Source organism: Phyllobates terribilis, unplaced genomic scaffold (assembly GCF_046119375.1).
Source record: "Phyllobates terribilis strain yellow unplaced genomic scaffold, ASM4611937v1 Scaffold_11__3_contigs__length_659146591, whole genome shotgun sequence".
Lineage (NCBI taxonomy): Eukaryota > Metazoa > Chordata > Amphibia > Anura > Dendrobatidae > Phyllobates > Phyllobates terribilis.
In genome coordinates, this window is record NW_027362771.1 from 122855732 (window position 1) to 122882891 (window position 27160).

General features: G+C 47.5%; 1 protein-coding gene across 1 annotated transcript in view; it reads left to right on the forward strand.

Annotated features, from left to right (window-relative positions):
- The window catches only part of LOC141165727 (dynein axonemal heavy chain 3-like), a 2796342-nt gene that overhangs the window by 1990929 nt on the left and 778253 nt on the right, over positions 1 to 27160 (forward strand). The window contains exon 52 of the mRNA XM_073651577.1: positions 21683 to 21816. Within this exon, the coding sequence (XP_073507678.1) occupies positions 21683 to 21816 (134 nt within the window). The remainder of the gene's footprint in view (positions 1 to 21682; positions 21817 to 27160) is intronic.

The following is a 27160-nucleotide window of genomic DNA, read 5'->3' on the forward strand; positions in this document are numbered from 1 at the left end:
TCTCACCGTGGGCCAATATGCCATACGGTTCCGTACCCTTGCCTCGGAGCTGGCCTGGGATAACGACGCTCTGGTATCCGTCTTCTGGGAGGGTCTGTTCGGCCGTATTAGAGATGAACTTGCCGGTCGGGACGTTCCTACCACTCTCGATGACCTAATAACTCTTGCCACCCGGATTGACCTACGGTTCCAGGAGCGTGCCAAAGAGGTCGCCCGTGAGAGGAGGTTTCCACGTCTAGCTCCTACTTTTCAGAAACCCGTCACTCCCTCCGTCTCTCCCCAGGTACACTCTCCTGAGCCTATGCAGGTCGACCAGACCAAGATGGTCAAAACCCGTCAGGACTTACGCCGTGCCGAGGGGAGCTGCTTCTACTGTGGCAGTAAGGAGCACCGGATCCGTGCCTGCCCAGAGAGGTCGAGAAACGCCTGTGTCTAGGTTCGCTCAGAGAGGTCGACCTAGACAAGAATAAATCCTCTCCATCTCTGCTGCTGTCAGTTTCAATCGTCTGCGGGGAGAACCGTTATTTCGAACTAGCCCAACTGGACTCTGGAGCAGCCGGGAATCTTATTTCACAGTCCCTGGTAGAGAAATACCGCATCCCCACCAAACCTCTGGCTGTACCCTTGTCTGTTGCTGCCGTGGATGGGGGTCTCTTACCACGCCCCATCCAACTCATCACCGAATCCATTACTCTGCAGGTGGGAATGCTGCATTCTGAGAGTATCTCCTTTCATGTTCTGCCTGGACTCTCTCACGCCCTCCTGCTAGGTCTACCTTGGCTCCAGAGACATGCACTCGTGCTTGACTGGCAGACCGGAGAAGTCCTTCGCTGGGGACAGGACTGCCATAAGACCTGTCTGGTTCCCGTCCATCCCGTCCGTCCTTCTCCTACCCCAGCTAATCTACCTGGACTTCCGATTCCTTATTGGTCTTATGCTGATGTCTTTAATAAAAAGGAAGCAGAGACACTACCCCCTCATAGACCATACGACTGCCCTATCGACTTGTTACCCGGTACTACTCCTCCCCGTGGGCGTATTTATCCATTATCCGCTGCTGAGACCCGGTCGATGTCCGAATATATTGAGGAGAATCTGGCCAGGGGATTCATCCGGAAATCTACCTCCCCGGCGGGAGCAGGCTTCTTCTTCGTAAAAAAGAAGGACGGCTCTCTCCGTCCCTGTATAGACTATAGAGGCCTTAACCAGATCACGGTGAAGAATAAGTACCCCCTTCCGCTCATTCCGGAGTTATTTGATCGTCTGAGAGGGGCTAGAATCTTCACCAAACTGGACCTCCGTGGGGCGTACAACCTGGTTCGTATCCGTCAGGGGGATGAATGGAAGACGGCATTCAACACCCGGGACGGCCACTATGAATATCTGGTAATGCCCTTTGGTCTCTGTAACGCTCCTGCCGTCTTTCAAGAGTTGGTCAATGACATCTTCCAGGACCTTCTCTACTCCTGCGTAGTGGTGTACCTGGACGACATCTTGGTCTTCTCTCCAGATCTACAGACTCACCGGAGGGACGTTCGTCAGGTCCTGCTCAGGCTCAGGCAGAATCACCTCTTCGCTAAATACGAGAAGTGCCTCTTTGAGCAGACCTCGCTTCCGTTTTTGGGCTACATTATTTCTCAGACCGGCCTACGAATGGATCCAGAGAAACTGTCTGCCATCGAGAAATGGCCTCGACCGGAGGGGTTAAAGGCCATTCAGCGATTCCTGGGCTTCGCCAACTACTACCGCCTCTTCATACCACACTTCTCTTCCCGGACTGCTCCAATTTCCGCGCTCACCCGTAAGGGTACTAATCCCAAAGAGTGGCCACCCGAAGCAGAGGAGGCCTTTCTTTCCTTAAAACAGGCCTTCTCTTCCGCCCCGGTGCTGCATCGCCCGGACGGCAACAAGCAGTTCTTCCTGGAAGTTGACGCCTCCTCCTCTGGAGCCGGAACGGTACTTACTCAAAAATCATCTTCCGGGAGGATGGTAACTTGCGGCTTCTTCTCTAAACTCTTCTCCTCCTCAGAGCGCAATTATTCCATAAGAGACCGAGAGTTATTGGCCATCAAACTGGCATTGGAGGAGTGGCGTTACCTGCTCGAGGGGGCTCTTCACCCGGTAATAATTTACACTGACCACAAGAACTTGGCTTACCTCCAGCATGCCCAGAGACTTAACCCGCGCCAAGTCCGGTGGTCCTTGTTTTTTGCTCGCTTTGATTTTGTTCTTCATTTTCGCCCGGCTGACAAAAACATCAAGGCGGACGCCTTGTCTCGATCCTTTCTGGTGTCTGATCTCGAGGAAGATCCGAAACACATCATCGATCCCGCCAGAGTAATGCAGGTGGCTCCCGTGAGTCTAAATCGTCTCCCTCCCGGAAAGACGTTCGTATCAGTACCTGATCGGGAGAAGATCCTTCACTGGGGTCACTCGTCTAAACTAGCTGGCCATGCCGGTCAGAAAAAGACCCTCCAGCTTATTACCCGGCACTACTGGTGGCCTACCCTGCACAAGGACGTAATAGACTTTGTTTCTGCCTGTGTGTCCTGCGCCCGCAACAAGGTTCCGAGACATCTGCCAGCCGGTCGCCTCCTTCCGCTCCCAGTACCTGCTGCCCCCTGGCAGCATATAGCAATGGACTTTATAACAGACCTCCCAGTCTCTGCCGGTTGTACGGTCATTTGGGTGGTCGCTGACCGCTTCTCCAAGATGGCTCATTTCGTTCCCCTGCCAGGCCTCCCGTCTGCACCCGAGCTAGCTAAAGACTTTATTCATCACATCTTTCGTCTTCATGGCCTGCCCCTCCACATCGTGTCGGATCGTGGGGTACAGTTCACCTCACGCTTCTGGAGAGCCACTTGTAAACTGCTAGATGTCACCCTGGACTTCTCTTCCGCTTACCACCCACAGTCCAATGGTCAAGTGGAGCGGATCAATCAGAACCTGACCAGTTACCTCCGGCACTTCGTTAATGCCCATCATTCTGACTGGGTGGATCTCCTACCATGGGCCGAGTTCTCTTATAACAATCACGAGAGCGAATCCTCCTCCAAATCCCCGTTTTTTGTAGTCTTCGGTCAGCATCCTCGGATTCCTTTTCCTGTCTCCACCTATGTGGACAACCCGGCTGCGGAATCTCTCGTTAGCAAATTTTCCTCCATTTGGGAGAGTACCCGATCCGCACTCCTTCAGTCGTCCGAACGGATGAAAAGACACACTGACAAAAAACGCCTGGATCCTCCACAATTTCGTCCCGGAGATAAAGTCTGGCTCTCATCTAAATATGTCCGACTCAAGATACCTTCTTACAAGTTAGGGCCTCGGTTCATCAGCCCCCTGGAGGTCATCAGTCAGATCAACCCGGTGGCCTATAAATTGAAACTCCCGGCCAATTTACGGATCCCTAACTCCTTCCATGTATCTCTCCTCAAACCTGTGGTACTTAACTCTTTTTCCAAGTCTACAGGTACGCCTCCTGCTCCGGTTTCTGCTGAGGACGAGTTTGAGGTAGAGAACATTCTTGCCACCAAAAGGGTAAGAGGAAAGACCTTTTTTCTAGTAGATTGGAAGGGGTTTGGTCCTGAGGAGAGAACGTGGGAGCCCCGGGAGAACATCCATGCCCCTCTTATCCTTGCTGAATTTCTGTCTGGCCTAAAAAAGGGGGGCCTAAAGGGGGGGGTACTGTAGCGCGGCGTCCCTGCCCTCTGCTAGGCAGGGACGCTGTTCCCCTCACCTCCCTGCTCCGTGCCCGGCGTCCTCCTCCCGCTCTGCTGGCAGCGCGCGCTCCTTCCCGGCCACTGTGCTTAGGGCGCGCGCGCTCTCCCTCCCTCTTAAAGGGGCCGCGCGCGCCGTCCTAAGGAGTCCCCGGCCAATGGCCGGAGGACTTCACCATATATAAGGCACCTCCTCCAAAATGGAGGTGCCCGAGCAATGTTGGTGCACTGTTCACTACTCTGCTTCAGCCCTCAGGTCCCGTTGCCAGTTACCTGCCAGATTCCTGCCAGCTTGCTGTCTTATTCCTGCCTGATATTCCGCTACCTGCCTGCTAGCCTGAGGTCCGACGGTCTGCCTTACAACTCCTGTCAGTCTGTCTAAGGACCAGCTTGCCCGCTCACCTGGGAGCGCACTTCAGCTACCTGCCTGCTTGCCTGAGGTCCGACGGTCTGCCTTCCAACTCCTGTCAGTCTGTCTATGGACCAGCTTGCCCGCTCACCTGGGAGCGCACATCTGCTACCTGTCTGCTAGCCTACCTGGAGGCTCCGCCGTCACGTGCTGTGACCACCTGCCTGTCCAGTGACTCCTGTCCGCTCACCTGGGAGCGCTCATCTGCTGCCTGTCCGTTAGCCTACCTGGAGGCTCTGCCGTCACGTGCTGTGACCACCCGCTTATCCAGAGACTCTCGCCCGCTCATCTGGGAGCGCTCATCTGCCGCCTTTCTGTTGGTCTTCCTGGAGGCTCCGCCGTCACATGCTGTGACCACCTGTTTATCCAGAGACTCTCGCCTGCTCACCTGGGAGCTCAAGTCTACCATCAGCCGCCACAGGTCGTACCAATCCTTTACCCAGAGACTGCCCCGGTCACTTACCGTGACCATCTGCCCGTTCTTCCAGAGACTGTCCCGGTCACTTGCCGTGACCATCTGCCCGTTCACCCAGAGACTGCCCCAGTCACTTGCCGTGATCTCCTGCCCGTTCTTCCAGAGACTGTCCCGGTCACTTGCCGTGACCATCTGCCCGTTCACCCAGAGACTGCCCCAGTCACTAGTCGTGATCTCCTGCCCGTTCTTCCAGAGACTGTCCCGGTCACTTGCCGTGACCATCTGCCCGTTCACCCAGAGATTGCCCCAGTCACTAGTCGTGATCTCCTGCCCGTTCTTCCAGAGACTGTCCCGGTCACCTGCTGTGACTGCCTGCCTGGTCGCCACCCGCTCCCTTACAAGGACCGCCCCCTTGTATAGTAGCTCAGAGGTTCCGCCTCCCAGACCCGTCACAGAATGAAAGCGGAAATTCGCAGCTAACGCCCCACAGGCCACAGTCCTAAATTCGCACATTTCACGACTGCTTGCGTTGGAAATGCTGCCTTTTAGGCTAGTGGAGACGGAATCCTTCCGCAATCTTATGGCGGTGGCCATCCCTCGTTACTTGGTCCCCATCCGACACTATTTTGCCATCCCCGCACTACACAAGCACGTGTCCCAAAGCATCTGCCGTGCCCTCAACAACGCAGTTACTGGGAGAGTCCACCTGACAACGGACACGTGGACAAGTGCTTGTGGCCAGGGACGGTACATCTCTCTGACGGCACACTGGGTAAACATAGTGGAAGCCGGGACCCAGTCGGACCTTGGGACGGAACACATCCTCCCCACACCGAGGATTGCGGGCCCTATGTCAGTCAGAGTTGCCCCCACAGTGTACAGCTCCTGCGCATCCTCCTCCTCCTCCTCCTCATGTTCAGCCTCCATCTCAGATATCACCACATCAGTGGAAGCATTGCAGTACTGCCTCCGCCAAGCGGCAACAGGCTGTGCTGAAACTCATAAGCTTAGGTGATAAACCTCACACTGCTTGTGAGTTGTGGACAGCTGTGAAAGAGCAGGCAGATCTGTGGCTGAGACCGCTGAACCTACATCCCGGCATGGTCGTGTGTGACAATGGCTGTAACCTGGTGGCAGCTCTGAGGCGAGGTGAGATCACACACGTACCATGCCTGGCTCATGTGCTTAACCTCGTGGTTCAGCGGTTTCTTAAATCGTACCCCGAGTTGCCAGATCTGCTCGTGAATGTACGCCGCCTGTCAGCTCATTTTCGCAAGTCGGCTACAGCTTCCGCCGCCCTTGCTGTGTTGCAGCAGCGTTTGCAGCTTCCGGCACACCGACTGGTGTGTGATGTCCCCACATGTTGGAACTCTACCCTCCACATGTTGCAAAGGATTTGTGAGCAGAAGAGAGCAGTTGTGGAGTACCAGCTGCAACAAGGCCATCGATATTCAGGTCAGACTCCACACATAAGACCTCAGGAGTGGACCTGGATGTCTGACATATGTACCATCCTGACAAACTTTGAGGAGGCCACCAAGATGGTGAGTGGCGATGACGCCATCATTAGTGTCAGCATTCCACTTGTCTGTCTTTTGCAACGCTCTCTGCAGAGAATTAAAGAGGAGAAATTGCAGCCAGAGTATAATGAGATGGATCAAGTAGCCGTAGCGGACGATTACACACAGCCCAGCCTCATCTCATCCCAACGTGCATTGGGGGACAATGAGGGAGAGGAGGAGGAGGAGGAGGAAGAACAGGAGCTGCTATCATGCGTTGTAGACGGTAGTACCTGTACAAGTGTCATACCGTCGGTTCAGCGTGGGTGGCCTGAGGACAGGGGGGAGGTGGAAGAGGAGGAGGAGGAGAGCATGGTCAGTCGTCATCTTGTGAGGACACGGAAATCTTGCCCGTTACCAGTCTGGCACGCATGGCTAACTTTATGTTACGCTGCTTTAACCGTGACCCTCGCGTTGTCAAAATGTTGGGTGACAGTCATTACTGGTTGGTGACACTTGTAGACCCCCACTACAAGGAGAACTTTCACTCTCTTATTCCTGAGGTGGAGAGGTCTACAAAATTGGGGCAGTACCAGAAGGCCCTTGCTGCAGAAAAATTCCCATCTGAACACGCTAGCGGCAGAGGTCACAGTTTGTTGCCCAACCAAGGCGTACAGGGGAGAGAGATGCAACTCCAATCTAGCAGAGGCAGGGGAACACTGTCAACGTTCTGGGACAGTTTTCTGACACCCGCCCAGCTTACTGGCCCTGAGGCGCGGGGTAGTCTCACAAGGAGTGGAAAGTTTCAAAAGATGGTGAGGGAGTACCTTGCCGACCGTACCAGCATCCTCCGTGATTCCTCTGTGCCTTTTAATTATTGGGTATCCAAGCTGAACACTTGGAATGAACTCGCTCTGTACGCCTTGGAGGTCCTGGCCTGCCCTGCCGCTAGCGTGTTATCGGAGCGTGTTTTTAGTGCCGCTGGGGGAATTATAACTGATAAGCGCACTCGTCTGTCAACTGACAATGCTGACAAGCTGACCCTTATCAAAATGAACAAGGGCTGGATTGGGCCAGACTTCTCATCACCACCAAATGACAGCAGAGTAACATAAAGTCAAATCTACTGTGTTATTTCGGGAAGTGTATTCACATGTACCGCTTCACACCCACACATGAGTATACGCTTCCTCGTTTCGGCTGTTTTATCTTCTTCTCCTTATCCTCAGCCTCCTCCACCACTATACCACCAGGGTGCCAGCATTGCAAGTTCCTCCGTCCTTATTTTTGGCAGCTTTTGCTTGCAAGGCATAAGCAAATACTATGGGACACCCACTCCCCAATAATGGGACTTATGTTTGTAATATGCTGTACTGCATGGCTCTTGTAAGGGGCATTGCAAGTTGCTCCATCCTAATTTTTGGCAGCTTTTGCTTGCAAGGCATAAGCTAATACTATGGGACACCCACTCCCCAATAATGGGACTTATGTTTGTAATATGCTGTACTGCATGTGACGCGCCCCCTGGGCCATGTGTACACGTGTGTGGGATACCCGTGCCGGGTCTCTGGGGTCTGTAGTCTCCGTGGCGGTGACCCGGTCCCGTGGCTCAGGCTGGTCAAACCAGTGGCAGTCTTTCTTAGGTTTTGAGGTTAATTGTCCGTCTGCGCCACCCGTGGATTGCGGACAGGGAGTACCACCGCTGCGAGGCAGACCGCTGAGGCTGGTGTTGTGTGTGCAGCAGAGAATGGGATCACTCCCCACTGGAGGAGTATAGCCTCAGGGCAGTGAGTGTGGATGATGGGGGTGATGGTGCACGAGCGCAGCAGGAGCGACTCAGAGTCTTTGCAGTGCAGTTCAGGGTCTTTACTGATGATTATAAGGTAGACCCTCCCGGGAGTACTGGCTAGCATAAGAGGCCTGGTCAGTCTGTGAGCAAGCAGGAGTTCCCCTGGCCAGGTGGAGTTGTAGGCCTCCCCGTCTGTCTGCACTCTTCCTGGCTACCTTGCTGTAAGCGGGTAGAAGTAGCCCACGTCCCTGAGTGTACCGTGTAGTGCTCACCCTTATGGCTGGTGACTTGGGGCCTTCTGTCAGCCTCCTCTCCACGACGGCGGTGCTGGTCCCTTGCTTGTGACTGAGCCTCCGGGCTTCTATGGCCAGAGGACCTGAAATCCCCTGCCGGCTGGTTTCTGCTACTGGATATATAAGTCCTCACAGCCTCGGACTCCTGTGTCCGGTTCCTATTGTCTTCTGCCAGGGCGAGCTCTGCTCAGTTTCCAGCCCCTGGTCTTTAGCTCCTAGCTCCTACAGAGCTCCTTGCTGTTACTTTCCCTTGCTCTCACTCTGACTCTGACTGTTCTCTGTTCTCTGACTCACTCAACCCCGCCCCAGATCCAGTTTATAAGGGTAGAATTCTCCCCTCCCAGGACTGAGGCAGGAGGATGTTGCATGTTTAAGGGATCCTGACCAGGAAACCTCCCACTTGCTCTCCGATGAATTATCTCTATTACTGTGGTGACCAGACCCCTGGGGTGCCACACATGGCTCTTGTAAGGGGCATTGCAGTTCCTCATAATTTTTGGAAAGCCTTCCATTCACTGCTTAGGCCAACAGTGCACAGGAGACCCAGTTGCTATAAATGTAAAAAAAGGTTTAGTTAACGCCCTCTGACCTCCATGTCATTTCCAAGGGGCATTGGAGTGCCTTGAAATTTTTGGTAGGCATTGCACTCACTGTATGCCCTATAACTGTGTAGCAGAACCGCTCCTTTTGTTATAGAAACATATCCTACAAGACATATCTGGTTGACTGGCCTGATATTGATGTGAATGGTCCCTGTTCCTCCTGCTCTTTCTCCTTTGCCACTACCTCATCCATCATTTATCACCTGAAGCTTTGTTTATATGGGAGTCATAGAACTTGGATACTAGCAGGAAAACATCCAGCAATCCTCGGAGGAGGTAGGATATGCGCCGAAACGCTGACCACCTCAGGCCTAGCCGCTACTACATACATGCGCTTGCATTACAACAAAACAAAGCAGATGCTAACTTCTATCATCCTCATCATGCTCCTCACCTTGGCACTCTCAACTCCCCTGATGGAGAAGCCAGGGCCCACCGGAGGAGTCTGATAGTAAAGCCTAAAGCAGGCCAGGCTAAGAAAAGTGTGGGAAAGGTTACCGGGACAAATAGGGGTGGCTGGGGACTGAGTATGGACACCCGGCCACCCCCTGGAGGCTGGGGAGCAAGCAGGGACACCCGGCCACCAGGCGGCTGGGGACTGAGTATGGATACCAGGCCGCCGACACAGCCATGGCGTGGTGGCCAGATTCCGTCTCCACATGCCTAAAAGGCCCAATTTAAAGTGCAAGCAAGCAAGCAGTATGGTATTGCAGCCTGGGGGTGGGTGGGTGGCAGGCTGCATACTTGCGCTTGCATTGCAAGGAATGGGAGAGGTACAATTGAATACTGCCCTTGGACAAGGACTTCAATGGGGATAGTTGCAAGTCTGCAATGACAGGTGCAAGGTGGGAGGCATCTTTGCATGTACCATGAACAGGGGTTTGGCATGCACACACTACAGCGGAATAGGCTCTCCTTCCCACTAAATGCACTGGGGAGGGCACAGGTAATGTTTTGGTATACGTGCTTAATCTTATGTATAAGGCACACCAGGACAAATAGGGGCGGCTGGGGACTGAGTATGGATACCTCACTGCCGAAGCAGCCATGAGGTAGTGGCCAGCTTCGGCCTCCTCCAAACTAAAAGGCCCTATTTCAAGTGCAAGCTAGCAGTAGGGAATTGCAGTCTGGGGGTAGGTGGGTGGCAGGCTGCACACTTACACTTGCATTAAAAGAAAACATAGCAGATGCTAACTTCTGTCATCATCATCATGCTCCTCACCTTGGCACTCTCAACTCCCCCGATGGAGAAGTCAGGGCCCACCGGAGGAGTCTGGTTCTCTGGTGGGCTCGTCCAATGCTGCCTAAAGCAGGCCGGGCTAAGAAAAGTGTGTGGGAGGATGTTCCAAGGAGAAATAGGGGCGGCTGGGGACCGTTTATGGACACCCGGCTGCCCCTAGGCGGCTGGGGACCGCGTGTGGACACCCGGCCGCGGGGCGGCTGGGGACCGAGTATGGACACCCGGCCACCGGGCGGCTGGGGACTGAGTATGGATTACAGGCCGCCAACACAGCCATGACGTGGTGGCCAGATTCTGCCTCCACATGCCTAAAAGGCCCAATTTCAAGTTCAAGCAAGCAAGCAGTATGGTATTGCAGCCTGGGGGTGGGTGGGTGGCAGGCTGCATACTTGCGCTTGTATTGCAAGGAATGGGGGAGGTACAATTGAACACTGCCGTGGGACTAGAACTTGCATGGGGATAGTTGCAAGTCTGCATCTTCTGATGCGGCAAGGATCACTTATGATGGGCACACTTTTAGACAGTGACCTGGGAGTCAGAGATGCTTCCAGGGGTCTTCCCCATGCTGTTCCCATGTCTTTTCAGCACTTTATGCATGTGTCACACAGCACATGGCCAGATAAGGTTGTAAAATGTTAAAATGACATTTCCCGGTGAATGCATTTGTCATAGTTGAAAGCAATACAAAAGTGCAAAAATGCATGAAAAATGCTACTTGTGAACATAGCCGAAGGTGTGGAGGAGTATTTTTGTTTTTGGTCATTTATTTTAACTTATACACAAGTCTTTTCCCTGGAAAGGAAAAAAGTTTCACTTTCGTTTTTGAACGTTTTATTGTGAGCCCGTAAAAGTGGCTTAATACCTCTGACCACGTTGTTGACAGCAGTGACCTGGGGGTCAGAAATGCTTCCTGGGGCGATCCCCATGCTGTCCCCATGTCATTTGAGCACTGTCACTATCGTTTTGGGCACTTGTCAGGCTTTTAAAAGACTGCCGGGGGTGCCACCGCAAAAATGCTCGAGTCTCCCATAGACTAACATTGGGCTCGTTGCTCGGGTCGAGCACCCAAGTACCACGGCGAGCTCGACCCGAGCTTCGAGCACCCGAGCATTTTAGTGCTCGCTCAACACTAGTGACCATACATGCGTCCTTTCTGACGCTTCAGTTCCCTTTAATTATTGGGTGTCTAAGCTGAACACTTGGCCCGACCTCTCCTTATATGACTTGGAGGTGCTGGCCTGCCTGACTGCTAGTGTGGTGTCTGAGCGTGTTTTCAGTTTAGCTGGGGCAATCGTTAGTGATGAGCGAGCACTAAAATGCTCGGGTGCTCGATGCTCGGGTCGAGCACATTGGAATACTAGGGTGCTCGACCCGAGCAACGAACCCAATGTAAGTCTATGGGAAACTCGAGCATTTTTCAGACGGCTCCCCCCGGCGGTCTGCAGAGGGCCTTAAAATTGCCCAAATCTATGGGAACAGTGCTCAAATGACATGGGGACAGCATGGGGAAGACCCCTGGAAGCATTTCTGGCTCCCAGGTCACTGTTGTCAACAACGTTGTCAGAGGTATTACGCCACTTTTACGGACTGACAATAAAACATACCAAAACGAAAACAAAATGGATTTTCCTGGGAAATATGTTAAGGAACATCCTTTCCAGGGTAATGACTTGTATATAAAGCAAAATAAATAACCAAAAACAAAAATGTTACTCCACACCTTGGGCCATGTTCACACGCAGCGTTTTTGTTGCGTTTTTTCACTTTTGCATTGCTTTCAACCATGACAAATGCAATCACCAGGAAATGTCATTTTAACATTTTACAACCTTATCTGGCCATGTGGTGTGTGAGATATCATCAGACACATCGTGTTTCATTTATTAAGGAGGGATTCTAAAAGTCACAAAGCCTATTTTTATAGGGTCATCAGGCGGCCTTTAATATTCTTAAAGGGCCAGCAGTCGGCCCTCACTATTCTTAGAGAGCCATCAGCCGGCTATGTTTTATTGTTCCCATTACTAAAGAGTGGTTCTCCTATAATGCTATTGCGTATGCAGTGAGTGGCAGGGCTGCCAAAAATTTGGAAGTTCCCCAATACCCCTTTGAAGAGACTTAGAGGAGGGCCTCCTGAAAACATTGTTCCCATTATTAGGAAATAGGTCTCCCATTGTGTTTGCCTATGCAGTGAATGCAAGGGTTGCCAAAAATTTGGAGGCACTCCAATGCCCCTTGGAAGAGACGTGGAGGTCAGAGGGCCTCCTGAAAACAATGTTCCCATTATTAGGAAGTGGGTCTCCCATTATGTTTGCCTATACAGTGAATGCAAGGGTGGCCAAAAATTTGGAGGCAATCCAATGCCTCTTGGAAGAGATGTGGAGGAGGGCTTCATAAAAAAATGTTCCCATTAGAAAGGAGCGGGCCTTCTATACTTGTAATGCCCATGCACTAAATGTATGGGCTAACAAACATTTACCCCTGGTGGGTATACATGAGCATACTGTATAAAAAATTTTTTTTTACGGGCATCATAAACACCCTTTAAAATAATTATGTGGGTATTGCATAACGGACAGCATTCACCCTGGTGATATGGTGGTGGAGGATGAGGATGAGGAGGAGGAGGAGGAGGAGGAGGACAAAGCAAATAGCCAAAATCAGGAAGCGTATAACCATGTGTGGGTGTGAGGAGGTGCATGGGAATACACCTTCTAAAAAAAGACACTGGATTTGAGATTATGCTATGCTGCTATCATTTGGTGGTGTTGAGAAGTCTGGCCCAATCCAGCCCATGTTCATTTTTATAAGAGTCAGCCTGTCAGCATTTTCAGTTGACAGGCGGATGCGCTCATCAGTTATAATTCCACCAGCGGCACTAAAAACCCGCTCTGATAAAATGCTGGCAGCAGGGCAGGCCAGGACCTCCAAGGCATAGAAAGCCAGTTCATTCCACGTATTCAGCTTGGATCCCCAATAATTATAAGGCACAGAGGAATCACGGAGGACGTTGGCAAGGCTGGCAAGGTACTCCCTCAGCATCTTCCCAAACTTTGCACTCCTTGTGAGAGTACCCCATGCCTCAGGTACTGTGCGATGGGAGGGGCTGAGAAAATTCTCCCAGAACTTTGACAGTGTTCCCCTGCCTCTGCTGGATTGAAGTTGTGTCTCTCTCGCCTGTACTCCTTGGTTGTCCAACGAACTGTGCCCTGTGCCACCAGCGTTTTCACATGGGAATTTTTTTAATAGTTCCGCAACAAGGGCCTTCTGGTACTGCCCCATTTTTGTAGACCTGTCCACCTCAGGAATAAGAGATAGAAAGTTCTCCTTGTAGCGTGGGTCTAAAAGTATCAACAACCAGTGATGACTGTCACCCAAAATTTTGAGAACTCGAGGGTCATGGGAAAGGCAGTGTAACATAAACTCAGTCATGCGTGCCAGACTGCTAACAGGCAAGACTTCCGTGTCCTCACCAAGAGGATGACTGACCATGCTCTCCTCCTCCTCTCTGTCCCCTGGCCATCCACACTGAACAGACGGTATGACTGCTGTGCAGGTAGTACCGTCTATAGCGCTTGAAACTAGCTCCTGTTTTTCCTCCTCCTCCTCCTCATTGTTACCCAATCCACGTTGGGATGAGATGTGGCTGGGCTGTGTGTAATCACCCTGTATGGTTCCTTGCTCCATCTCATCGTGCTCCGCCTGCAATGCATCCTCTTTGATTGTAAGCAGAGAGCATTTCAGAAGACAGAGAAGCGGGATGGTGACGCTAATTATGGCGTCATAGCCGCTCACCATCTTAGTGGAGTCCTCAAAGTTTTGAAGGATGGTACATATGTCTGACATCCATGTCCACTCCTGAGGTCTTGTGGAGTCTGAACTGAATACTGACAGCCTTGTGATGCTGGTACTCAACAACTGCCCTCTTCTGCTCACAAATCCTTCCCAACATCTGCAGTGTAGAGTTCCAACATGTGGGGACATCACACACCAGCCGGTGAGCCGGAAGCTGCAAAAACTGCTGAAATACAGCAAGGGCGGCGGAAGCTGTAGGTGACTTTCTAAAATAGGCACACGGGCGGTGTACTTTAACAAGCAGATGCGGCAGCTCCGGGTAGGATTTGAGAAACTGCTGAACCACGAGGTTAAGCCCATGGGCCAGGCATGGTACGTGTGTGATCTCACCTCGCCTCAGAGCCGCCACCAGGTTCCGGCCATTGTCACACATGACCATACCTGGCAGTAGGTACAGCGGTGTGAGCCACAGATCTGCCTGCTCTTTCAGAGCTGTCCACAACTCTTCAGCATTGTGTGATTTGTCACCTAAGCATATTAGCTTCAGCACAGCCTGTTGCTGCTTGGCCGAGGCAGTGCTGCAGTGCTTCCAGTTTGTGACTAATGTGGTCATTTCGGAGATGGAGGCTGAAGAGGAGGCTGAGGAGGATGAGGTGCAGGAGCTGTAGACCGTGGGGTCAACCCTGACTGACCTAGGGCCCTCAATCTTTGGTGTCAGGAGGACGTGTTCCGTCCCAAGGTCCGACTGGGTCCCGGCTTCCACTGTTAACCCAGTGTGCCGTCAGCGAGATGTACCGTCCCTGCCCACAAGCACTTGTCCACTTGTCTGTGGTTAGGTGGACTTCCCCGGTAACTGCGTTGTTGAGGGCACGGCTAATGTTTTGGGACACGTGCTTTTGTAATGTGGGGATGCCACACCGGGAGAAATATTGGCGGCTGGGGACCGAGTACCGAGGGACGGCCGCCGCCATCAGGTTGCAGAATGCTTCCGTCTCCACTAGCCTAAAAGGTAGCTTTTCGAGTGCAAGCAGTCGTGAAATGTGAGAATTTAGTAGTGTGGCCTGTGGGGCATTGGCTGCGTATTTGTGCTTGCATTCCAAGGACTAGGGTATGGACAACTGAACCCTGCGCTGGGACAAGGACGTGGATGTTCTTCCTGATGCCGCTACTTGAGAGTGTGCAACGACAGTTGCAGGGCAGGAGGCATCTTCGCATGCACCATGGACAGGGGATTGGCTTGCATGCACAACAGCGGAAGAAGCAATGGTGCCACCCGCAGACACTGTTCCTGGACCCTGGGGTTCGGCCCACAAAGTCGGGTGCTTTGATGCCATGTGCCTGATCATGCTGGTGGTGGTCAGGCTGGTCGTTTTGCCACCCCTGCTGATGCTGGCCTGGCAGGTGGTGGAAATGTCCTTTTTGGGGTTATCGGCAGAGTCTTCAAAAAACAACCAGACTCAGGATGACCTAACAGTTGTACTGGCAACTTCCTTCATGTTGGTGTTACGAGGAACGGTTGCCTGCCTTATTTCTGCGGCCACCACACTGCTTCTTCCTGCCTGTTGGGGTGCTCTGCCTCCATCCCCCTGTGTGCTGCTGTCCTCACTCTGCATTTCCTTCTGCCAGGTTGGGTCAATTACTATATCATCCACCACCTTGTCTTCCACTTCCACACTCTGGTCCTCCTCCTGACTTTCTGGCAATTGTGTCTCATCATCGCCCACCTCTTGTGACACATTCCCACCGTCGCCTTCGTGTGACAGTGGTTGCTCAAATATTTGGGCATTGCTCCATGCGATCTCCTCTTGCCCCGCTTCTAGTGGACCGGGAGAGAGGCCCGAATCTATAAATGCGAAAGTGAACAGCTCTTCAGAGTGTCCAAGTGTGGGATCAGTTGTCTCTGGTCACTCGGCATGGTGGGAGGAAGGAGGTTCAGGGTGAGGAATATGCGGTCAAGACTCACAGATACTTAGACTTGACTGCGTGGAAGACAAGGTGGTGGTGGTGGTGGTGGCTAAGTGACTGGAAGCATTATATGCTATCCAACAAATAACCTTTTCACACTGCTCTGTGTTCAATAGTGGTGTTCTGCGGTCCCCTATTAATTGGGACAGGAAGGTCGAGCAAGAAGATGTGGGTGTTTGTTGTGGCACAATGTCAGCTTGCCCATGGCCTCGGCCTCTGCATGCACCATCATCACCATCACGTCCAGTTCCCCGTCTCTTGCCACTTGCCTTGCCCATTTTAAGTGGAGGACAATATCTTCCACGCTCACAACAAATGACTGAATCTGCAGTGAACTTATATGTGATCCGTGTGATGGAGAAAACACAGTTTTAAATACCTGGCCTGTAGGTAACTATTTTGAACAGTAACCTGGTGTCAATTGCTTCACTGACACACTGAAACAAGTGTTTAATGAAGGTCAGAAATGGCAGTATTTTCTGAAAACGTATAAGTGATCCGTGTGACTGAGAAAACACAGTTTTAAATACCTGGCTTGTAGATAACTATTTTGAACAGCAAACTCGTGTCAAAAACTTTTCTGACACACTGAAAAAAAAATTTAATGGAGGCCAGAAATGGCAGTATTTTCTGAAAACGTATATGTGATCCGTGTGACGGAGAAAACACAGTTTTAAATACCTGGCCTGTAGGTAACTATTTTGAACAGCAATCTGGTGTCAATTGCTTCACTGACACACTGAAAAAAAAATTTAATGGAGGCCAGAAATGGCAGTATTTTCTGAAAACGTATATGTGATCCATGTGACGGAGAAAACACAGTTTTAAAAAGCTGGATTTCTAGCGCTGTAATAAGGAAAGGACCTGGCTGTATTCTGCAGTGCCAACAAGCAAATGACACAGAAAAACAGTGTTCTGTGGATTGCTTTTTAATCAAATAATGAGGATTAAGTTCCAAAAAAATTTTTTCCTGGCCCCTGAGACCTGGGCCTTTTTCTCAAAATATAACAGCAGCAGCAGACAGAACTGGAATGGAGCCTCTTGTGCTATATGCACTGCAGTCTCCTATATACACTGCCTCCCTGCCATCTCTGCAGATGGATTAGTCCTCAGAAGGACTGTTTGTTGAGATGGATATGTGCCTTTAATATAGTTTGTTACACCCACACTAGCTAGAAACAAGCAAATCTCTCCCTAGCTCAGCAGCAGCTCTCCCTACACTGTCTGATTCTGGAGTGACTATGACGAGCATGGCGGCGCCAGGTCTGATATAGACCTGATGACGCTGTGCGGCCAGCCAATCACTGTAATGCCACAACCAGCATGGCTACGGCATTACAGTGAGTGGCAGGCAATCCCTTCATGTTCATTGGCGCGCTAAAGAGTGCCAAACATGCACGGAGGAGACCCGAGCTCCCGCCGAGCAACCCCGGAAATACTTGGCGAGCGCCGAGCAGTGAGATGCTCGGGCGAGCACCGAGCAGGAGCAAACATGCTCGCTCATCACTACACTATTGATCAACAACTATGTTCTCAATCAACCCAAAAGACTCATAAATATCCAAGCTTAATATTTTTGGAAGTTGGAGTGTTTTTTTTTTTAGATTTGGCTATCTTAGGAGGATATCTGTTTGTGCAGGTAACTATTACTGTGCAGAATTATTAGGCAACTTAATAAAAACCAAATATAATCCCACCTCACTTGTTTATTTTTACCAGGAAAACCAATATCAGTGCACAAAATTTAGAAATAAACATTTCTGACATGCAAAAACAAAAACCCAAAAAATTAGTCATCAATATAGCCACCTTTCTTTATGATGACACTCAACAGCCTTCCATCCATAGATTCTGTCAGTTGCTTAATCTGTTTTCGATCAACATTGCGTGCAGCAGCCACCACAGCCTCCCAGACACTGTTCCGAGAGGTGTACTGTTTTCCCTCCCTGTAGATCTCACATTTTATGATGGACCACAGGTTCTCTGTGGGGTTCAGATCAGGTGAAAAAGGGGGCCATGTCATTATTTTTTCTTCTTTTAGACCTTTACTGGCCAGCCACGCCGTGGAGTAGTTGGATGCATGTGATGGAGCACTGTCCTGCATGAAAATCATGTTTTTCTTGAATGATACCGACTTCTTCCTGTACCACTGCTTGAAGAAGTTGTCTCCCAGAAACTGGGAGTAGGTCTGGGAGTTGAGCTTCACTCCATCCTCAACCCGAAATGGTCCCACAAGTTGATCTTTGATGATACCAGCCCCTACCAGTACCCCACCTACACTTTGCTGGCGTCTGAGTCGGAGTGGAGCTCTCTGCCCTTTACTGATCCAGCCTCTGGCCCATCCATCTGGCCCATCAAGAGTCACTCTCATTTCATCAGTCCATAAAACCTTTGAAAGATCAGTCTTAAGTTATTTCTTGGCCCATTCTTGACATTTTATCTTATGGTTCTTGTTCAAAGGTGGTCGTTTTCAGCCTTCCTTACCATGGCCATGTCCCTGAGTATCACACACCTTGTGGTTTTTGATACTCCAGTAACGTTGCAGCTCTGAAATATGGCAAAACTGGTGGCGAATGGCATCTTGGCTGCTTCATGCTTGATTTTCCTCAATTCATGGGCAGTTATTTTGCACCTTTTTTGGCCAACACGCTTCTTGCGACCCTGTTGGCTATTTGCCATGAAACGCTTGATTGTTCGGTGATCACGCTTCAAAAGTTTGGAAATTTCAAGACTGCTGCATCCCTCTGCAAGACATCTCACAATTTTGGACTTTTCAGAGCCTGTCAAATCTCTCTTCTGACCCATTTTGCCAAAGGAAAGGAAGTTGCCTAATAATTAAGCACACCTCATATAGGGTGTTGATGTCAATAGTCAACACCCCTCCTCATTACAGAGATTCACATCACCAGATTTACTTAATTGGTAGTTGGCTCTCAAGCCTATGCAGCTTGGAGTAGGACAACATGTGTAAAAAGTATCATGTGATCAAAATACTCATTTGCCTAATAATTCGGCACACAGTGTACTTATTGGATTAAAATAACCAATTACATTGAGGTCCCCAAATATACATACAAGCTGTAATGATTCAAAATAACCTACAAGAAGCAAAATGAAAATAATCCCTGCTGTAAATAAATAAGAAAGTGCATTTAAATAAAATAGGGTTCTTAATAACACTGTTTTTGAGCAAAAATAGTATGAAACCTATCCCACCAGCAACAAGGTGAACCTGTTCGGGATAGAACCTACTCTGTCTAATATTAAAAACCTTACTATGTGTCAAAGTTGACTTTTGTGTGAATAAGGGCAGACTGAGGCTCCAGTCCCAAACTAGGAACACCAGCCAAGGGAAGCTTTTAAATGTATTATCCAGCTCTAGGAAGGGAGGTCACACCCAGGTTTGCACAGAACGCAAAATATACAAAGAAAAAAAAAACACAAAATTTGAGCTTAGTTTAAAATGGTATACATGCTGCACATAAATGCATGTTTCACAATGGCCATGAATCAGAAAAACCTACAAGAAGCAAAATGAAAATAAACCCTGCTGTAAATAAATAAAAAGCAAGTTCATTTAAATAAAATATGGTTCTTAGTAACACTGTTCTTGTAGGTTTTTCTGATTCATGGCCATTGTGAAACATGCATTTATATGCTGCATGTATACCATTTTAAACCAAGCTCAAATTTTGTTTTTTTTTCTCTGTAATGATATGTATATGATATACCATAGATATTGTTAGACTGGGTGGTGTTTTGATACTAACACATAGGGATGATTGATACTTTTCAAATTTGAATTTAATAACATAGCACACTGAAATGCTTTTTATATTAACTTTTGAACTCCTCCCCCCCCCCACTAGTATGGTTGCCAGAAGTTAAAGAGGCCAACTGTTGCCTTCTTTTGGTAGTTCTATTGCTTGTACAGCTGGTGCTAGTTTTGGTGGTGGTGTTTCTGCTGCTGCTAGTGGCTCCAACTACCATTTTTAGCTAGGTGATTCTTTTTTTTTCTGTCCATTGCCATTTTTTCTTTTATCATACATTTGTACAACACTATAATTAACTTTTGACAATCTTTCAACCCTAATTAAACCTTTGCCAAAAAAAGGACTTAATAAGAAATGCTAGCTAAGTAGGTGCACATACATAAACCAAAATGCCAGCAGGCTTCATCCTATTTTTTCAACAAAATTTAACCACATCTCCAGAAATGACAAAATAAGAAATGATACACAGGTAGAAGATAGTGTTGAGCGAGTATGTTCTGTTAACCCTTTCGCCGAGTATGCTCGGGCCGAGCTCCGAGTATTTATAGCTGCTCGGTGATAAGGTTAAATCGCTCCCGTGTGCATGATTTGTGACTGTTTGACAGTTTTATTACATGTGAGGAATGTCTGCTTCTTACACATTCCTCACATGTAATAAAGCTGTCAAACAGTTGCAAATCATGCACACGGGAGCGATTCAACCATATCACCGAGCAGCTATAAATACTCGGAGCTCGGCCCGAGAATACTCGAACAGAACATACTCGCTCAACACTAGTTGAAGACCAAAAAGCCAGCATCTGCAACAGGGCACTTTGTTGGTGTGGTATGTATGGATGTAAAAATTGACTAGTAAAACAGATATACATGCACAATTTGTGAGGTAGACAATCTCATTTAAATGTTTGGATTTTAAAGAATTTTCTGTAGTATTTAAAAAAAAAAAAACAATTATTCCCCCTTCACAAAAACAATGGCTCAAGTGCAAAAACCATGTATAGTTGCTTGGAACAAGCATGCACTCCATCATACACTGATCTTAGACACATTACTGTCTAGGGTATTTGTCCAATGTTTTAGGGCTGTCTCTTCTTATCTTTATTGCTGTGCAGTGAGCTCTGACTTACCCTATCCTAAAATCACCCTAAAATGGCTGCTGCAGCAATTTGTGCATAGAGAATGCACTATGATAGTCTCTCCTGATTAGCTGCGCTATACCATGTAATGAGACAGCAGCAATGCATTAAGGGGAAGTAACGCCTGAGGTTATGTCATCTTTCTGTGACTGTTGCAAAATTTTGCTATGTGTAAAATATCAGTGGGCAATTTCTAGGGGATTTCCATGATTTGAATAAAATCTGTCTCAAATACAATTTGCATTGAATTGATTCAGTCAGCTCTACAAAAGGGCCTGCCTCATCTGACTAGGTAAACATTCTTGCATTTAAAAGCTCTGTGTTTTATAATACCTATTGTGGGGATCTCATCATTCCCCATAAATGTCTAAGTTACACATCTATATCATATATTGTCTTCATGAATTGTTTTACCATCAATAGTTGAGCCATTGTTCCATATGATCATACATTCCTTCTTTTTTAGTTGATAATCTTATTAGCAATTAACAGATGAATTGGATTAATTAATCTTCAATTAAGGATTTGACTTGTTTATATGACATATACTTTTATAATCTTTCATACACGACAACTACTAAATATTTTGTAGCCCATAAATTTGTATATTAAACATCTTTTGTGTTCTATAAAATATTACATTTTCATATATTCAGAAAAAATGTGTTTCAGCAGTTCCAATAAAAAGTGTAAGAGCAAAGGTATTATTGATTAGTTAAAATTCCTAGATAATGATTAGCTAGTTTTATAATCCCTGTCTTTCAGCTTTGCAATTTCAACCTAATATTGTGGATTTATTTTAATCAATTTTCTAATATATATTTATATAGTAGCTAAGATAATAGGATAGCAAGTGCCTGTGAGGTATAAGGACTTTTGTTCTTATTTAGTGGGTACATCTGATAATAATAACGGTAAAGTAAACATAATTAAACATAAATATTAAGCATACATGTGTATGTCATTATTTATATTTGTTTTGCAGATTTATGGTGCAAATATAATGATTGTTTTTTTCTTTATTTAAATATAATAAACATTTTTTTTCTACAGGCATGGCCCGAAGACGCTCTCGAGAAGGTGGCAAATCATTTTCTTGATGATGTGGAAATGTCACAGGAAATCAGGAATGAAGCTGTGTTCATGTGTCAGCACTTCCATCAAAGTGTTGTAGCACTGTCTGAAAGGTATTTAATTAAAGCTACAGCATGAGTGTTTACCAGAACATAATAAACTTTGCTGCCAACTATTCATATTCTGATTGGTGCCTGAAAGCAAAGTTCTGTAGCAGAAAGCAGAATAATAAATGCCACGTAGATGTAAGATGCAAATAAATACAAGAAAAACATATAAAATAGAAACTGTAGTATATTGCTCAATGTACTTTCTGCAATATTACTTATAATATACTTTTGCAGTTCTAGCATGGCATCTTAACTGCCACATTTTTTTACTTTATACCTAGGAAGACCTCATTTATTCAATTATATATCAGAACATCCTTTTTACATATGAGAAAGGCGTTCAAAACTCGGCTAGTCAATGCAGTTATTAACACAGTGTACCACTGGTAGGTGTGGGCCCACTGCTCTATCCCCTGGTGTCTACTGGTTTAGTTCTCCATCCCTTGGTGTCCAGTGGTTTAGTTCTCCATCTTCTGGTGTGTAGTGGTTTAGTACTCCATCCCCTGGTGTGTAGTGGTTTAGTACTCCATCCCCTGGTGTGCAGTGGTTTAATACTCCATCCCTTGGAGTCAAGAGGTTTAGTTCTCCACCCCTGGTGTGTAGTGGTTTAGTACTCCATCCCCTGGTGTCTAGTGGTCTAGTTCTCCATCCCTTGGTGTCTAGTGGTTTAGTGCACCATCCATTGGTGTGTAGGGGTTTAGTTCTTTAACCCTATGTGTATAATAGTTTAGTTCTCCAACCCATGTTGTCCACCAGTTTAGTTCTCTCTTCTGGCGTGTAGTGATTTAGTACCCCATACCCTGGTGGGTAGTGGTTTAACACTCCATCCCCTGGAGTCTAAAGGTTTAGTTCCACCCCCTGGTGTGCAAGAGTTTAATTCTCTATCCCTTGATGTTCAGGGGTTTATTTCTCCATCCCCTTGTGTGTAGTGGTTTAGTTCTACATCCCCTAGTGTCTAGTGGTTTTGATCTCCATGTGTCTACAGATTTAGTTCCACACCAACTGTTGTTTACTTGTTTAGTCCTCCATCCCCTGGTGTTCTGGGGTTTATTTCTCCATCCTCTGGTGTGCAGTGGTTTAGTTCTCCTTCCCCAAGCGCCCTGTGAACTGCAGACCCGCAACCGCTGCTGGCCTCAGCCAGAGTTGTCGCTGAGGATGTAGTGCTTGTCATGGTTGCCTCACTCCATGTCTGTGCGGGAACCTATAATGTAACCTCCTTGTCTTTCTCCTCCTCCACCTCCTCTGCTTAGCTACTCAGCTGCATGCCTCTGGGTTCACAACAAGTGGGATCTACAACATCATCGTCATCCTCTCTGTTCTCCTACTCCTCACCCTGAGACTTACCTCATCCTCTTTCTGCCCTAACAGCACAGTACAGTCGGCATGCGCCTCAGGTATCTGAGTCTCATCAGAATCACCTCCGCCTCCAGAGGTTAATATCTGGTGAGGAGTGTCTGGATTCTGCTCAAACTCTACTTGGTCCGGCCCCGGATGCAAGTGAAAAAAATTTTGGGCATCGGTGCAGATGCTTTCCTCCTCTTGAGTTTGTGAATCTTTGGAGCATATCTCTGATGCTCATGGAATAAAATGTGTGAACACGTCTGCAGACTCGCCCCTCTGTAGTTCCTTACAGTCAGTTGGGCGATTGGAGAGTTGTGACACGGGTGGAAACAAGGGTAGCTGGGGTGCCACCTCTAAGGACTGTACTGTGTGTGATGTTAAGGTGGAGGAAGAGGAGGAGAGGCCACTTGATGCAGCGATTGCCAATCACTAGAGCACATGCTCTTTCTGGCCCTCTACAAGGCTTGCAGCTGTATGGCAGCCCAATAAAGGGTATCGAGTAGCCCGTCCAGTAATAGAAGTTGTCAAAATGCTGCACAATTATACTATTTGTACTCTGGGTCAATTGATGCCACTTATCCTGGTGTCTGCCCCTAACTTAAGCTGTTTTGTCAGCTTAGGGTATTACTGAAGGTGTTGTCTATGCTTTTGGATTTTCCTCCTACTGAATTCAATGGGGTTCGGATATATTCAGCAAAATGTTTGGCGAATTGTTCAGCGAACATCCGGACATTGCAGGTCCATAATGAAGTCCATAGCAATATGTTGCCAGGGAGCAGAAGGAATTGGCGGAGGCTGGAGGAGGCCAGCAGGCTTGTCCCTGTATGACTTGCTTCTAGTGCACTGTGAACAGGCATTTACAAAGTCCCAGACATTGAGGGCAACTGAAGGGACGAGCAATCAGCTCAGGGGACTTGTGTATGTCCATATGACCAACCAACTTGGATTCATGCCTCCAAGACAGAATTATCTTCCTCTTAGCAGTAGGGACACAAGTCTTGTCTCTTAAAAGGACTGAAGCTACTTCAATAATTCTGGCTAGGTCAATGATGTTCTGATGCTCCTCCAGTACAGTGTCCATTTTAGGACATGATCAGATATCAAAATCAAACATCAGAATGATGTCCGTTTGAGGCTAAATACCCTGTCTGAGAACTGATTCTGACACGTGATTTTGACAAGTGATTCTGACGAATCATTTTGACGAGTGATTCTGACGAATCATTTTGACGAATGATTTTGACCAATGATTTTGACGAGTGATTCTGACGAGTGATTCTGACGAGTGATTTTGATGAGTGATTCTGACGAGTGATTTTGACAAGTGATTCTGACGAGTGATTTTGACAAGTGATTCTGTCGAATGATTCTGACGAATGATTTTAACGAGTGATTCTGACGAGTGACTTTTACAACTGTAATAATAATAATAGAAAAAAAAAAAAAGTAACTATTCGCTAATGGGACTTGAACCCAAAATTCTTTGTTCCAAAGCCAGTGCACTAACCACTAAGCTATTAACTTAGTTGTGAAAACCTGGGAGTTCTATTTGGTTATATGATTTTCAGTGCAAACTTGTCTAAAACTCATTGGGACGTATGCACAGACTGCAAGCAAGCCAAATTCAAATGATGTTTGATTCTGATGTGTGAGTCTGATGTGTGACCTTCTTCAAACATCAGAAACAGAATCACAATGACTTTTAGTCACCCTGAGTATTTTCATGTTTGATCTCATAAGACAAGAAAAGATTCTAGCTGCTGTCACTTGAATGGATAGTGCAATGGTAAGTTATCAGTCTCTCAAACTATAGTATCAGAGATCAAATACCGATAGAAAGAAGAATGTTTTTTTTTTTTTCTATTTATGACTGTTTAGCACACAAACTACTTTTAATATCTGACACTCTGATTGTCATCCTGATGTGTTAAGAGTTTCAGACACGCTGTATATTTGCATGGTAAATCACATAGAATCACTCGTCAAAATCATTCGTCAAAATCACTCGTCAAAATCACTTGTCAGAATCACTCGTCAAAATCACTCATCAAAATCACTAGTCAGAATCACTAGTCAGAATCATTCGTCAAAATCATTCGTCAGAATCAGTCGTCAAAATCATTCGTCAAAATCATTCGTCAGAATCACTCATCAGAATCACTCGTCAGAATCACTCGTCAAAATCACTCGTCAGAATCACACGTCAGAATCACTCATCAAAATCACTCGTCAGAATCACTCATTGGAATCATTCGTCAAAATCATTCATCAGAATCATTCGTCAGAATCATTCGTCAAAATCACTCGTCAAAATTACTTGTCAAAATCACTTGTCAGAATCAGTTCTCAAACAGGGTATTTAGCCTCAAACTGACATCATTCTGATGTTTGATTTTGATATCTGATCATGTCCTAAAATGGACACTGCACTCCAGGGAATCTGTCGCATCAAAGGATTGAGGCAGGGCATTAGCATTGACATTCTTCTCTGCAGGACAGAAGTGTAATTCAAAGTAAAAATGAGCAAAGAAGAGTGCACACCTGGCTTGGCGAAGATTCAACCACTGGGTGGACTGCAAGAAGATCAGATTTTTATGGCCCATGTATATTATTACTAGAGAGCTGGCACTCTCTAGTAGATGTCATCATTTATTGAGTGCTATCTTGATAGCCATAAGCTCACAATCACCAATAGCATAATTTCTCTCAGCAAGCGAAAACGGTTTGGAGAAAAAAACGCAAGAGACAGACTTCCCCAAATAAGTTCTTTGCAGGAGCACTGCCTCAACACTGATAGATGAGGCATCTACCTACAAGAGAAACTGCTTGTTGAGATCGGGGGTGATGCAGCATCGGAGCACTAACAAAGGCCTCTTTTTAATGCTGGAAGGCCATCAAGGCGGATTCAGGCCAATCTCTGGCATTGGCCCCCTTTTTGGTTAAGACTGAGATAGGTGCCATAAGGAACGAGAAGTGCAGGATAAATTTCCTGTAGAAGTTGGCGAAACCCATGAAGCGCTGGATGGCATACTGACCTTGGGGACGAGGCCAGTAAAGAACAGCAGAAACCTTCTCTGGATCCATTTCGAGACCTTGGTTGGAAACAATGTAGCCAAAGAAAGGCAAGGAGGTTTATTCAAAGACATATTTGGACAATTTGGCAAATATTCTTCCAGAGACGCTGCAGAATTTGACATATGTGTTTTCTGTGGGACGGTAAATCAGGGGAGAATATCAGGAAATTGTCCAAATACACAACCATAGAAACATAGAGGAGATCCCAGAAGATGTCATTAATGAACTGCTGAAACATGGCAGGAGGATTACACAGCCAGAAAGGCATAACTAGATACTCGTAGTGACCGTCACGGGCATTAAAGGCCATTTTCAAATTGTCGCACTTACCACACGAATCAAGGTGTACGCCCCTTGTAGATCCAATTTAAAGAAGATCTTAGCTCTACGGATTCTGTCAAATAGCTCAGAAATCAAAGACAAGGGCTACTTGTTCTTAATAGTAATTTTGTTAAGACTTCGAGAGTCTATACAAGTGTGTAGAGAACCATCCTTCTTAGTCACGAAGAAGGAATCGGCACCGGCAGGAGAAGAGGACTTACAGACGCTTGGCTAAATTCTGTTGGATTTATTCAGACATGGCTCGAGTCTCAGGTAGAGATAAGGGATAAATCCACCTCCGGGGTTGTGAAGTGCCAGGGAAAAGATTGATGGGACAGTTCTAAGGTTGGTGATGGCAGGATCACAGCCTTATTTTCACAGAAGACGTCAACAAAAGCATTATAATGGATGGGCAGCAAAGCAAGATTCGAACGCACAGGAGGTGGAGTCTTGGACGTGACTTTGATCAGGCAGTTGGAAACACAATTAGGTCACCAATAAACTACCTAACCTGGTGATTAGTCAATAACTGGCGATAGTAGATGCAGCCATGGAAAGCCCAGGAGAAAAGAATTCACAGATTTGGGTAGCATGTAGAAGGAAATCCTGA